The sequence below is a fragment of the Manacus vitellinus genome, unplaced genomic scaffold (assembly GCF_001715985.3).
Source record: "Manacus vitellinus isolate BGI_N305 unplaced genomic scaffold, ASM171598v3 scaffold_11_pilon, whole genome shotgun sequence".
NCBI classification, from domain to species: Eukaryota; Metazoa; Chordata; class Aves; order Passeriformes; family Pipridae; genus Manacus; species Manacus vitellinus.
The window spans coordinates 12,550,144-12,566,382 of record NW_021938895.1 but is presented as its reverse complement, the minus strand read 5'-3'; the positions used below and the strand labels follow the sequence as shown (position 1 = coordinate 12,566,382).

General features: G+C 36.9%; 1 protein-coding gene across 3 annotated transcripts in view; it reads right to left on the bottom strand.

Moving 5' to 3' along the window:
• Positions 1 to 16,239, bottom strand: part of KIDINS220 (kinase D interacting substrate 220) — a 75,505-nt gene that overhangs the window by 22,422 nt on the left and 36,844 nt on the right. For all 3 annotated transcript variants that reach the window (XM_018067998.2, XM_018067999.2, XM_018068000.2), the window contains exons 22-23: positions 15,535 to 15,697; positions 555 to 733 (exon numbers count right to left, since the gene is read on the bottom strand). In XM_018067998.2, the coding sequence (XP_017923487.1) occupies positions 555 to 733; positions 15,535 to 15,697 (342 nt within the window). The remainder of the gene's footprint in view (positions 1 to 554; positions 734 to 15,534; positions 15,698 to 16,239) is intronic.

Genomic DNA, 16,239 nt, shown 5'->3' with positions numbered 1-16,239 from the left:
GTAAGAGTCCCCTGGAGTTCTGCATCCAGCTCTGGGTTCCCCAGCACAGGAAGGACATCGACCCGTTAGAGTGAGTCCAGAATAGGCCACCAAGATGATCAGAGGGCTGGAGCACCTCTCCTGTGAGGAAAGGCTGAGAGAATTGGGTTTGTTCAGCCTGGAAAAGAGAAGGTTTAGGGTGGATGTAACTGCAGCCTTCCAGCACCTGATAGGAGCCCACAAGAAAGATGGAGACTATTTATAAGGACATGTAGTGACAGGACAAGAGGGAATGGTTTTCCTCCATCTGCTAAAGCAGTCTCCAAAGCAAGAACAGCAGATCCTCCCCTCCAAAACAGAGGCTTTAATCTAATATGATCTGGCCATTACAGCAAAGCTACTAAGTGAAACAGAATGCCATCAAATCAGTGACGCCAAATCAGGGAAGTCAAATCAGACAATCTGAAGATCTGATTTGATGAACAAAGCAGTATTCTGGGTAACATGCAATGTAGCTGTACTTAAAATGAAAACAAATAATAGAATTGTCATTTTCCATTTATTTGAAAACATACCTGCAATGATTTCGCGCAGTTTGGGATCCAAGTTCACAGTACAAGGCAAAAAGGTTCTTACATCACGTGCAACAAGAACAGGTGTTCGTGAGGATAAAAATACTTCAAAGTTCCGTATGTCTGCATCAATTTCAAGTAGAGGTTCAACATCTTTAGTTGTAGGAATATTCTTTGAAATTCTGGGAGGGTGAAATTAGATACATCATAAGCCATATTTATTAGAGTACGACTTCTGTTTACATAGTGATATTCTAGGGTGAAATACTAATACACTTGCATCCATTCTCCCTGTTCTCTGTAAAATAAGAGAACCCATAAAGAACTGCACTGTCTGCAGAAGGTTTAATGTAACATTTTCTGATATGCAAAAAACCTCAAACTGCTAAACAATCTGATCTAATTGTATTCTTCAGAGAAATGTCAAAGAAGCCATACAGAAGACAAAAATCAGATCCAGAATTTACAGATCAGTAAAAACAAAGCCAAAGTCAGGGGAAGTTAACATTAGTCAATGTTAACCTCAAACATCTATTCAAATTCCTATACCCAAATCAGAAAGTCCATTGTTAAAAAAAATCTCATTTTTAAACTAACACCTTTTGTAACAGAACACTCAGGCATCTTTAATGTTGATCAAAATCCAGCTGTGCATCCATGGTAAAAAGTGGGAAAACAACCACCTGCTTTCAAGTAATTCACCTTCTAAGAAAGGAAGCCACAAAGGATAACAACAAAACCATGAGACATGATCAAAGTAAGGGACTGTTCATGCATTATGACTATTGTCAAGCAACAGTGGGGGTTTTGTAAGCACTTGTGTAAAGGGGAGTTTCTGTAAAGGAAAGAACAAGGAGAAGGGTTAAATGTTAGTCTTGTGGAAGTTTATGAGAAGCTCCTACCAAATGCAATCAGGTGATAGTGGGTCAGATGGACCTATCTTATTTGGTATCTTATCTCATAGTACCAAGATCTCATCTAATATCAAAAGAGAAATGATACTCTAAAGATTACTAAGATGCAAAAATGTTTCTCACCCCCAGTATAATAAAAATGGAAACAGTGAAAGAATGCACTGAGAATGGTGAACACAGTTACAGCAATGGCTATAAAGTGACTGTGACAGCACTCTACATGGATACCAGTGAAGTAACCACATTGTAGGTAAAGGAAAAACAGAAAAAGTTGTGAGAAAAAATACATAAAGATAAAAAACCTTATACAAATACAAAACTAATTATGCATCTCAGTAGTTAGTGGCTTCTTCCAAAGACATATTATGACTACAGTGCCGTGAAAAAGGGTGACAGCATAGATATGTTGACTGTTCTATGAGCTGCTGTAACTTGTCGAAAAGAAGTTGGCATAGCACAAAGAAAGTGTAAGAGTTTTCTCTGATTACAGGACAGTTAAAGCAGCTAAGGCAACCACCAGTTCTGTCATGGGGGAGTGCACTGATGCATGGATGGGAAGGGAGGAGCCCTCGTGCATACCCAGTAACTTATCAGTACAACCAGAAATCTCTTACATTAAATAAATTCACCTTTGTGTCTATGAAGAGAAAAAAATACAACACTTAAAAGAACTGCCCAACTGGTTGTAATTGAATTGTATTTTTAATAGACCTAATGAACTAAGTCTATAATTAGCTGAACAATCTTACCTTATTTCACAATTTAATTGCTTTTTAAAAGCAACAATCTTTTTTTTTTATCTTTATTTTTAGAACCTCCATAAAAGGTAAATTTTATGTACCATGGGATTTTTCCAGAGACAACAGTGGCTGATTTACACAGAACACTTAGCACTTAATGTTAAGAGAAATAAAAGAATTGAGGATCAGTGCTAGATGCTTGAAGTGCAACCTCTTTCACATTAAAAAATGTATTTCAACTGTGTGTTGATTTTTCAGTCTGATCTTTCAGGATAGTCTTGCTACATACTAAAAGTAGAATTAACAAATTCCTATAAATTTTACCAGAAAACAACTGAATGGACCACATACCTAACAGATGGAGGATACTGCCATACCATGCTGTCATAAACAGTGTCTGTGAATAACTTCATTCACAGTGAGAAGTTACTTCTACAGCACAGGAAAAATGTAACAAATATAAAGCATAAAAGCAAGTGTAGCCTATTCTAACAAAGGTTCTGATCCTTTAAATCGTTATGAGATGCTGTCCAGGTGGCAGTGGGATTATCCACTTTGGGGAATTTCAATGCATGTAAGGCTTCACAGGTTCCAGCCTTAAGAGAATAAAAGGTGGTTTTATAAGAAGCCAAACTTGACATCCAGAAGTAGGTTACAGTTTCAAATAATAGGAACAGTTCATTCTGTGGCAGTGTTTAAAGAAATCTAGTAGAAGCTAAAAGTAGTCCTAACCTCAAGGAGTGAATGGTTAAAAGGAAAAAATAAGAACATTGGCAGTATCAAAATAAAACTTGTACACTCCACAGAATCTGAGAAGTGAATATTTTACACTAATTTTTAGCTACTACCTTAGGTTTTTCTATTTTGCCTTACATAAAACTATAACTACACTGACTGAAAACGTGTATGTTTTCAACCTAGGAACAGAAACGTAAAAAAAGCAAAATCAGTAATGTATGCTTTATTTATATACATGTATGCTATATTTATATAATGTATACTATATTTATATTTAGTTACATAGATTTACTGTGAGTATTCTAGATAAGAGTTCAGCACTGGCAAAGTAAAAATTAAGTCACTTTTTAAGTCAGGGACTGAAGAGTTAAAGAGTGGCCTACTTCAACACTTAAATCTACAAAATAAAAAGCCAAAAGAGAATGTGACATAGATTTAAATAAAACACACAGCTGATGAATCACATGAAACAAATTAGCTGAATTTTAATGCCAGCTCTACTTAAGTCTGAATGTGAACAGTGTTCCGAATACGATGAACAAAGCTACTGTTCAGAAGCCAATAGCCCACTGCTGGTGTGCAGATTGAAGTCTCTATTCTAACCTCCTGAGCTCCATGTCTTAAACTACGCCTTTGAAAGAAATATTTATGTAAATGATAATCTTTTGGCAAAGAGCCACAAAAACCATACGTGCCTGTACTTCTCAGATAAAAAATAAAAGGTTAGCATGTAAAGCACTTTAGGAGTTACTTTTTCTAAAACATAAGCATGCAGATCTAAAAATGAATCACTGTGAACACCCTATTCTCATTTTGGGGCTAGATTTCTGAGGCAAAAGAATTACTTTTTAAATCAGAAACATCAAAAACTGTCAGTGTTACAGAGTGTCTGTTTCCAAAGAAACTACTTGAACTTAAAAGGAATTAGGCCAAAACAGAGCATTACATTGACAGAAGTGAACCTTAAAAATTCATTCCCCTATTCTGCATTTCTTAAATTAAAAACTGCTTTCATTGTGGATTAAGTTATATTCCAACAGTGATGGATTATTTCTGGCTTTTTCGTCATATACAGATAATTTACTATAAGTACACAGAGGTACATAATCCTATCTTCTGTTCAAGAGACTGTAAATTTGAGTCAAATTTTTTCTAGTTATACTCATCTTGCATTTCCATGACTGACTTGGAGAATAACCACCATGGTCCAACAGTGTGTCCAGCACTGAATGTTGCCAGCATAGCATGGGCTACACATGACATTGCCCATCCATTCACCAGCTACTTCCCGACCCAACCAGGTGATGGTAAAATGGCAACAGCATCAACTACCTCCATCTGCACTTGAGGCTGCACTGTGCCCACACTGCCTGTGCCATCGGTCATGTCAGGCCCTGGCATGTGCCAACAGGCTCTACCATCTCTTCCCCCCAGCCAGGGGTTTTGGGGCCTGTGCTCAAGGCCGGCTCTGACACAGTGCAGCCGAGTGACCTGGGATCTGACTGTGGTAACATGAGCTGTGAGAAACTTCACTGGAGGGCTCCCTTGCCTGAGTTAAGAACAGCTTTAAAGCTCAGGCCTTTGCCCTTGGTCCTCACCTGAGCTAATCTATGGACCTTCGGTCTCAGCCTTGACCCACTGACCTAAATTCCTGCCTTGGCCTAAAATGTGCCTTGTGGCTAACAGACCAGCTGGGCTGTTTGCTGTCTCTGGTAACTGTCACTGAACTTGCTCTGATTTTCCTGTTGGGCTACTGTGGGACTGCGCTCCTTGATCATGAGGACAATGCCCTGCTTGCCCTGCTGTTCTCCTCAGCTCCCAGCTCGCCTTCTCTCATGGAGAAGCCTGCCCTCCTGTTCCCAGACAGGTGGAAGGTTGACTTCACTGCAAGTGAGAAGAGCCATTTAACTTTTTAACTCCATAAAAAGCAACAGACTTAATTAGTTGCTATTAAATAATAGATAGAGCAACAGAACACATGTGCATGAAGGCATAGCATGTTTTATCTATCATGTGCTTTTAAAATTTTTCTCTCAATACAGTGTAAAACGTTGCTTAAAATAATGAAATACCTTCTCATTAAAAATGACAAAACCCCACTTTTTCTAGAGGTTTGATACAGAGAAATACAATAAATAAACAAATGCTACTAACATAATGCTTTGCTCTGAAGTTATTTATCCTGTTCTTCTCATATTTGGTCAGTACAGTGACAGTGTTAAAAGCTCTCACACAAAACACTCCAGGAACTTTGCAGTACTATCAACATATCAAGAGCAGTGCTGTAAACATTCCTTCAAACTGAAATTTGCAACAGGTCATTTGGACACCAAAGAAGAACATTCACTTATAAGCACACTTGTATAAAGACAGGAATAAAAAGTCATAACACACTCAATACTAAAACATAAGGGAATAAATGCTTTATCTTAATAAAGATCAAAAAAAGAGAAAGCTATAGTTTGATATATCTATCTAGACAAAAATTCAAACCCCCTCAGAGCATATTAAGCAGAAGAGACTTCAGTGAACAGATGCAATAGCTATTTAAAAACTCCTATTACCATAGGTATTCAGGAAAGCTTGCTTTGCAAAAGTGACTCTATCCAATTCAAATACCAGCAGATAAAGCACCCCTCCTCAGTGTTGCTTTTAATCATTTCAGAGAGAAAAAAACAATTTCATCCTTAAAAGATTGATATTTACTAAACTAATCTCCCACACTCAGTATCATGCACTGTCACTGAGCCACATTAAAAAGCTCTATTTTTAATACAACTTTCCAGAACACACCCTACACTGGCATTCTATAATTAAAAAAAGTGTTCACGAAGTTACAAATGCCCAGATTCATTCACAGCTTTGCAGTGCTAATTGAATTACAAAAGGCAAAAGAATTAAAAAAAAAATTATTATACTTATTCCAGAGATGGAAAAGCAGTGAAACACAGTAGCACAGAAGAATCTAAGATTGCTCAAAGCTGGTCTGTAACCAAAAAAGTAATTTTGTATCACTAACTGACAAGTCCAACAAGATCACTCACACAAGTGAATTACAAGAATATTGTTTTAATCTGGTTTTGGTATTTTCATCACTGAACGTCAGCTACAAAGCTACCATATGGCTTTATGCAGGGATTCTTTTAGTCAGTACCCTCACCTGTAGGAATTCAGAAATCCAGCAAATGTTTGCAGGTCCTCTAGCATCAGAAATGGCCATGATTCACCCCAGTCTCCAGCACAGGACTCTTTTCTGGGGCTACACCATGGGATACAGTTAAACCTCAGGCAAAAGAACACTCCTCCTCCAAAAGTCCACAGCAAAAACTTCACTCACAGAAGCATGAGTTCCACTTCTCAAAGACTGATCTATCAGTCTGTTACAAATGCTATTCGGAAATGAAAGGCAAAAAAGTACAACTGCTAAACTACATTAACTTTAAGGTTAATAACCAAGATCTAAGTCAAACAGAACCACAGGCACACTACATCCTTTATACAGCATTTGGATTACCTGATCTCTCCTTATCTTGCCCTTGCATTTCCAGCTAATCATCTTACCTCACAATGTTTTCCCATGTCATCAGGTTTTGAATAAACCTTCTGCTTGACAAAAATGTTCAGCAGGCACAAAAGGCCATCATCTCCAATTTTATTTCTCAACTTGATCGATTCCCCCAAAAGTAAAGAAGTCTCAGGAATTGACTTACACAGGTTTAAAATAAAAGTTTTCTTCCCTGACATAATGTTGATAAAATTAAGCCTTCTGTATTTTACCTTAAACAAGAATCAGTCAGTGGTGCTTGGAGGGATTTGAAATATACAGAGGACCATTTCTGACAGATGTCATTAATGCACATTAACTATTCTGGCAGCATCTAAACTTATCTGGAAAGTATTTTTAAAATATGACTTATTATTTTATATTACACAGGTAAATAAAAAACGGTAAAAATATTCCCCTTTCTTGTTTTTATCAGCTTTTGTTCCAATCCTTTTTCTCTCCCTACTACCTTCTCATCTGAACTTCCACGTCCTACTTCCACAACTACTTGTCATATCCTCTAGTACTTTCTTTACTTCTTTTAGCCCTGCCTCATATAAGCCTATTTAGGAGACAGTTTGGGCATCAACCACCTACTACTCAACCAGTACACTGACTTTTAACACTGAGCCTACACTATTAGCACAGTAAGAAACATAATAACTTCCATGTGCCCTGCTTTTTAAGTAGGAGGCAATAAAAGGAAACAGAAAAACAAAAAGAAGGTTAAATATTTTAGAAGTAATGCCTCACTGTGAGGTCCACAAGAATACTAAATTGTCTGCTTAAAGGAAGTGATTTATTTAAACCTGGCCTGGGCAAAGATGATTGCAGAGAACATTATAATCAGAGTGATGAATGTGGCACCTTTCATAGCTTTTTCATTTTTAATTTCTATAATCACTAAATAGCTACACTTCTTAAATTAATACATCAATAGGCATTAAGCAACTCACAAATCCCTCAAAAGTTCATTTCACCCTTTTTATTAAAAGGCATTTAAACAGTGTCAAAACTGGAATTAACATAATAACCTTCCAGAAAAGTTACATTTCAAATGATCTTGCTCAATTTTAACATTGCTAGAGATGTGCTGAAAACATGTAACACACTTTTCTAAAAGAATAATTCAATAGATACTTGTCTAAGGCACTGTAATGAAAAAGTAGACAGATAATGCTTATCTTTGGTTTTTATTTTACTTCTTTTCTTACTTATGTATATTAACAAAAAAAACCTCAAATGATTTAAACAAAAGCTTTTAGCTCAACACATAATTGCAACAAAATTACAATAATTGTACCAATTAAAATAATCCTGAATGAACAGTTTGTCATCTTAATGTTCCAATGGTTTATAGAAGGATCTACTTAATTAGCTGAAATTGCTTTCCAATGTTAGTATCAAATGTCATTTGTTAAAAGTTGAGCGATTTCGAAAATAATTTAACAAAGCAATTTTACAAAACACCAAGAACCAACATTTTCTTTTCAGCTAAATAAAGCAAGCAGATGTGTCATCAAATTGCTATAAAAATAAATGAGCCTTTATATGGAGAAAAATAAATTTTACTACTAGTGCTACAGAATACTACTTTTTTTATGAAATCAATTTCTTTAATAAAATAATTTTATATCATTTATATCTTGGTGGTATTTCTAGTACACTGTAAATATATTTTCTTAAATTGAAGCAGTAAACAATGAAGTAGGAATATCCCACTGTATGTGAAACAGTTTTAACCTAAGTGATTTCTTAATTTGATTCACACAGGTGTATCACACAAGATCTGAACCTGTAACACCAATGAAACTCCGCTATAGAACTCCCAATCTACAGTAATCAGGTGCTGTTTCACCTATAACTAAGTTAGTTTTTACCAGTTTAAGAAAGAAGGAAAAAAGAAAAAAGGGAAAAAAAAAAGAAAAGAAAAACAGAGGATGAGTTATCTAGTAACCTGAAATTAAGTATTTCTCTGGTTACCATTACTAGAGATAACTTTTTCTGTGATTGATTTCAAAAAGGGGTAACTTCAGTAAAGACTGGAAAAAACCCCCAAGAAAAATCATATACCAGTGCTGAAACTGGACTAGAACTTAAGAAACTAAAATACAACAATACTTTCCATTACTGATAAAGGAGACAGAGCAGATGTCTTCCACAAATTACCCCTTGGAATGGTGTAAGAGTTGCAAAAGCATTAAAAAAACTAAGATATGAGCTATGGTTGACTTAGATCCCTTAGTTCTCCCCCCCCCCCCCCAAAAAAAAACCCCAAGAATCCTGAATAAAAAAAAGCTGCTATGCTATTCTTCTAAATTTGGTATGTTCTGCCTTGGCACATCGTATTGCCATCCAATTTGCCATCCATCACAGGTAGGCACGCATACATATGTGCACAAAGACTTTATCTCAGAGGTTAATTTAAACCCAAGTGATGGATGAATTATATGTTGCTAAATTTTAAATAATGGTTAGTTACAATTCTGAGAAAAGTATAACTATTTTCTCGTCCTGGAAAATCTCTCCCTTTTTTTCAAAATCAAAAAGTTAAGATTCTTGATTTGCATAGTTTGCTTCAGCTTCCCAAAAGGCATATTTTCAAGGAGATTAAGAAAGGGTGGAGATCCTAATCTGAACAGATGGTTCTTGAGAGTTTCTTCTATCCTGAGCCAAGCTCTTCTGTTCTAATATTTTTAATAAATATGTAAGAATAGTCACAGAAATTCAGGGACCAGCAGCTATTTGCAATATCCTCACAAAGAATTGATAAGCCCTGTCTTAATATCCCAGTTTTGTCAAAGCGTGGGCAAAGAATGACAGGTAGGACTGTCGCTCGTGACATCAAGCCCAACACGTAGACTAACATCAAAAGCAGCCAGTAGGAAGTACTTGAATAGAGGTTGTGTGAATACCTGAATTATGTATCATTAAACAAATTATAAATTCAGTTCTGGGGATAAGCATCCACTCCTCCCCAGCAACTTTAAAGAGTGAGACAGTGCATCATGGTCTCTCTTAGGACTATTTCCTTAGCTATACCAGTCTTACATTTCATGACCAGTTTCAGCAGGTGATAGCTAGAATTATACTCAGAAAGATACAGAATCTAGATCCTAACCCCACGAGAGAGAGGACAATAATTACCATAGATCTACCTAATTCCTGGGTGACTGTTCTACCTATGTCTCATACCCACATATGACCATGAGAAAATTCTCATGGATTATTATCAACTTCATACTGACTTTTTTCTTTCCAAGGGGCCCTCCATAACAAGTAGGTCATTTAATTGCTCTGGTAACCTCCAGTGTGCTCCTTGCCATTTTCTTTTCAAAGGCCAACTGGAACTTTCCTACAGTGCCCTTGTCTGTCTGGACAACACATTACGTTCACCAGGACCAGAAGGTTCCTGCAATTTGCCACACAACCTGCCTCAGCACTTGGTTTAACTAATTTAAACACATTTCTCTTCCAATTAAAGTAGTCTTTGTTGCTGTGCTTTATGCTGAATCTGATTTTTATCTCCTGCTGCAAACGTGCTCAAACCACATTTATTTGCCCAGGCTTTTTAAGGGCTTCAGCTACTGACTCTCATGTGCCTGAATAGGCTCGAGATGCAAGGTAACCTAGAGCAATTCTGGGCATTCACACAAGCAGAACTGCTGATGTTGCAGGAACTTCAGGGGTAAAAATTCAGCCCATCCATAGTCTTTCAAGTGCTTACGAATTTAGCCAGTCACATTCTGAAATGCATTCCTGAACTCAAGAGGCACACAAGGTTTCACTTTCAGCTGTATAAACCTTACAGTTCAGCTACTAACAGCCCTAAGAAGTGACCAACTCGTAAATCTGTCATATTTAAAGAGCACTGGTTAGCTCATAGATGCAGAAACTCTCCCTAATATCTCCAGATTTCAGAAGTAAAAAAAGCCTACAGGCAACAGGGTTACAGAATCAGTTTAGTGATTTCTAGGAACATTTTTCAGTTGACAAAGTACTGCAGAATTTGATTCCTGCTATGCTAAGAGGGATACAAAGAGATAAAATGTGTTCAGCAGATTATCTTCCTTAGTGAGTCAACTTAATATGGAAAGGGACTGAGAAGACATTCCTTCCCATAAAATCAGCTTTAATAGCATGGCTTTTAATCAACAAGGTGGCAATATCAAATCCCTGACATCTTCAGCCTTAACCAGTAGAAAATATCAAGAAACAAAGATGACCAAAACTCAGAGCCTCAAACTGAAGTGAAAAACTAAGGCTTTTGGGGAAAAGAAATGAATTAGTCAAATGTCTTAGACTGAGGGAGACTTGAGAAGAAAGGAGAAAGTATTCAAGTAAAACTAGGACTTGTCACTGCATAGGAAATAGGACAGTGATGATATTCACAGCAAAATCTGATGTGAGACTGGAGCTTTCCTCAGTCTCTTAAATATCTTTTCTACTTTGGTACAACCTTTTTAAAATGTGATGACTAGAAACTCTGGTGCTTGAAATTTAGAAAAATCACAGATTGGTATAATACAACACATTCCCTCTTTCCATTGCTTTGCTAGGAACTCCTAAAGACTGTTTCATTTTCTGACTGTTGAGAGGCACTGAACATTTCTCAGAGAAATCAGCAACAATTCATGAATTCCTTTCCTCAGTGCAGATTTACAGCCCCTTACTGCGTTAGCAGATTATAGATGAGAGTATTTTCTCCAGTATGTTATGATACCTATATCAACAATGACTTTGATCTGCAACTTACTGATAACTACTTCCACAACTCTATGTGAAACAGTCATCCTGGTTATAGCCCCCCACTGTATCTCTCCCCTCTGTCAGATCATTTACAGGTATGTCCAAGAACACAAGACCTATCTTTGGAAAGTTTACCTGTAAGTTTCTCACAAGACACATACTCCGATCTTTTGCTTCCTTTTGTTTTCCTGAGGCAATCTTACCAAGTACTGTCTTAAATCTTAATACATTTAGATGTTCTTAGATCAAGATCTTGCTTAAAATTTCTTAAATTTCAAAATATTTCATTACTTTCTTCATATGTTCATGTTGAGAATTCAGTTTCTTGAAACATATCTTCCTTCTACAAAAGCCACAGGGATTTTTCCCAGGATATAATTTATTTATATCAGGCACTGTCATTTATTCTGGTGTTATGGATGTTTCATTTGTCTTCACAAGAGAGCACATTCCCATGGCTGGCTAATTTACAAGTCTGAGAAATCTCAGTTGCACACATTCAACAGAAACTTGCTTTAATCTGACAACTTAATTCTCTTATAAAGTCATTTGCAGAAAGCCCATTATTTTATTCCACTTCAGAGCTCTAAAAATTTGCCTTTTGCAACTTCTGCAGACCACTTTGGTTTAACTGACATTAGGAAGACTCTGTACAGCAACATGGAGGAGCACAACATAAACGTAGAGGAATATTAATTATATGTCACAACTATAAATAAAATGGTAAAGATAATTAAACCAGACCAGGATGGAGAGGTTGGTAATGACAATAGTGGGTTCGACCACAAGGGAACCTAAACACAAAAGGGAAGGAGAACACAATAGATGAACTCAGAATTTAGAGCTTAACCTGGTAAGGAAGAGACTACATGAAAATCCTAATGATGAGAGATGACTTGAAAAGTCAACAGATAAACCCAGAGGAATAAATAGTGGTACTAATAAGTGTACCAGCTGGAAAAGTAGACCAAGGAAAGATCCAGACCAGCAGAGAGAGGGAAAGGCTGGAGGTGGAAGGACAGAAGTGAGACAACATGGCAAGTCCGCCTAAGGAAGTAAAAAGAGTAAAGGCATTCTTTTTGAGAATACAGACTGAAAGCCAACAATGCAGATTCAACATTGTTTTAATTTCAAAATTTGTCACAGATACAAAGCATGGGATTGTTCCCCTCTATGAAAGAATTACAGCATAGCAACATTCTACCTTTTAGTATAAGAGAAGTTAAGGGACTCCAATTCATAAAGATTCATAAAGGTATGCCTGTGCCAAAAATCCAAGTCTAATTTGCTTTGGGGCATTGTTTTGGTAGTCTTTTTTATATTTTTTAAAAACCCAGGGGAAAAGTTGCCAGTGTAACATTCAGTAGGTTTTTCCACATCTGCATAGTATGATACAGTAAAGATACACTTCTCCTGACAGAACTGTTTTCATACTCATCAATATTCACATTCTTCACAGCATCTCCAGAAAACCATAAATTTATTTTCCCCAACAATTTTTCATAATAAGGATATATTAGTTAGCTTTTTCCTTAAAGACAAATTGAAGCAGTGAGATATAGTTGTATGTGGTTATTTACCAAACTGAGATATCCATTTTTTTCAGAGTACTCCACCAACTGAAAGCAGAGTTCCCAGTAGCTCCAGAAATAGCTCTGAACCCTGAGCGCTTAATATCAGCCTACAGAACCATACGCTGTATGCCATCCCCCACAGAGGCACAAGTACTGTCCAAGCGAAATGTACTATACAGGTGACTGGTCCAGCATCGCACAAACTCTGACAGTTGTAGAGCAGCTTTAAGTTGTCTTAGTTTAGTTTTCCTACTGCATTCTTTGCAACTACAACAGCTAGCACTGAGATGTGACAGAAAACGGCCCTCTCCTTTATTACGGTTTGCAAACACAGTCTGCAGAACTAAATTCGGGAGCTGAAGGGGAGCGCGGGATGCGCGGGGCGGGCCGGGAGCGGCGGGGCCGGGGCTCGGCGGGCGCTCCGCCAGCGCCACCTGCCGGCACCGCCCCGCGCCGCAGGCGGGGAACGCGCCCCGCTCACCGCAGCTCCCGCGGCGCCAGCGGCGCTGGGAGAGCCGGGCACGACCTGGGACACAGCAGGGACACAGCGCGGGGCTCATTACCGCCTGTCAGTCATACCCTCGGTGTACACATGAATTATCTACCGTAACTCTTCAGCCCAAGGGAGCTGTAACAGACCAGCCCACTGTGCTAACCCTCTGCCCCACACAGTCAGCAGCAGAGAGTTCTCACTGCAAGGTAACACTGGTGATTCAAAAGCTTAACACAGGATATTTTAAAAGTTGGAAAAGCAACTATAATATCAAAGCATTTTCCGTATACAGAGAATGTGATCAAGTGTGAAACTCCTACACTTAACACAGAACCTACAAGATTCCTTTTCATCCAAGGGAGACGCTGAAGTGGCAAAACCAAAGACTTTGCATCGTCACAATAAAAAGCAGTTTAATACAAACTATTCAGTTTTAGGAAAATTACACTCTTGCTCCTGCCCTAAAGTATCAAAATATTAAAAAAAAACCAAAAACCATGCAGATGAAAAGGCATGAAAGAAGTAACACAAACTCAGCACAGGAACAAGCTGCAGAATTATCAAAATCTGGTATCTATTCATGAGACTCCAAATGGGAAAACTGCTCTATAAACTAGTAAAAGTTTTAAAACTTCAGTTTTTGTTTCCTAAGAGAAACTAACTTTAAAATTATATGGAAACAGATATTTTAGCCAAGGCACTTCAAACAGTCGTAGATAAAAAACAGTAACAATGACACAGAAAGGATTATTTTGGATAAAATAATTTTTAGAGCTCTAGATAATTCCAGAGTTCACAGATCTTTTCATATTCAGTATATGGTAAAGATGATCACCCAAATCACCAGAGAGATGAGATCTCAGCTTTGTTAATACTTTAGTAGAGTTATATCTTTAGTTCCTTACAAAGTTTAAATAGAAGTGGCTGAGACATCAATTCTCCTCCTGAGCACACAGCAACATTATTATTAGGAAACTTTTTTTTAACTGTTAAGTAGTCCAAGAAAGTAGGTCTTGTAACTTTATCATTTTAATATCAAATAATCCTGCTGGTATTTTTTGCTAAAGAGAGAATCCAGAATATTGGTCCTATTTTCTTTTTCCTTGTTTTCCTGGCATTTTAGGTAGAATACAAACAGCTTTACTTAGAAGATCACCACCTTCCCTTTTCCAACATATGGTACAGTTCTTCACTGTTTCTTCACATTATGTATTCTAGTTTTATATACTAAAAATTATCTATACACTTATAACTGTCAGTTATGACCTGTCAGTCTACTCAAGTGGCTGTATTACTTCCAAACACAACCTGCACAGCAAGAGGCACAACAACATAGCCGGAGTGTTGAACATCCTCCACACCTGAACTAATAAACCATGATATGCCCCAGCTGGCACCCACTATCAACAGCTCAAGGGCCTGTACTAACAACAAACAATACAGAACCCAAATAAGTCACTCACATTCAGTTGTGACTGTCCTTTCTTTTTCTTCATGTTCGTTTACTACAGATTTAACATCAGTTAATATTGGATTTATTAGTACTCGTTTATGACTACAAAGCAGGTCTCTAATATCTCCTTTGGTTTATCAGAAAATATAAACATTGTTATGTCTTGAAGACAGCTTTGGACTTTTATCATTCCAAAGTGATTTACTACTGTAGATGCTAATAATAAAAAAGCTGTAATAAGTTTGTTGGATATAAAAATATAAAATTGTGAAACATGCCACACAGCAAATCTAAATAAAGAGAAGAATGAAAAGCATGACAGGAGAGGGGATCCCTGATGATTCTGAATTATTGTACTTAGTTGATCACGTAAATATTTGCAACACTAGTCGTGTGAACCCACAATACAAAGATGGGTTCCCATTACTTCATATTTGGTTTCACAGGTACATTACACTCACAGAGGAAATGCAAAATCCAGAAACTGGATCCATTGTCTAGAGGAAACTGTTTTCTAATCATGCACTTATTTGCCTCTGAAAGAATTCCAGTATAGTTCTCTTTGTTTTAAATACAAAGCATTCATTTATATATGGTTCATTCAACAGCAATGAAAGCCACCTAGAAGATTTCAGAAGTTAGCAGAAGAGAGTAAGATTGTGGAAATTTTAGATTACAACGTGATAGCTGTTTGAAAGCCATGTTATTCTAATCATCATTAATAATGATCACTATTTTAATCCCTGAAAGTGCATAATACTACCAGAATAATGCCTACCTCTCATAGATAGTTTTTAAAGTCAGCTGATCTGGAACACCTTCAGTCTCTTCAAGATGCAGGATGAGCCATGATGTTCTGTATGGCCACTGCTCTGTGAGATTGATCCAACTAGCCAGTCTATCCCAATTGAATGTGATCTGATTAGCTCTCAATAAACGACCTAATAAAACAGGAAAGGAGGGAAGAAAACACAGAGGATTTTTTCCCTTTTGAAAGATACCTCTTTTTTCCTCAAAGTAACAGCTATGTAAGTACTTTAATCTGATCTGTGAACTTACTGCTATTATATTTTTAGCTCAGTAAATTCAAAATCATCTCAAGTCACATCTAAAAATATCATTTTACAACCTAATAAAAATTCCTGCAAATACTGGTCAGAATATGAGACTCTCCAAAACCGTCAGCTTAAACACTAATTATCATCATCCTGTTATAGTTGAAGTTTAACTTACTTCAACAAAACTCAATAAGGAATTTCACACAGCATTAATTTCTCAATCTAAACACAGAAATTCATGGGAATACTCTGAGAGATTTTCTACGCACTCACATATGAAATGTGGTCAAAACAAGTTAAGCATACAACTGCCAACTTCAATAGCCAATACAGTAAAATTCAGAGCTATAAAGAAAGGACTGTTTTATATTAATAAGGTAAGGTATAAATTACAAAAAAGGTTATTTAAAAAAACTCAGAAAAAG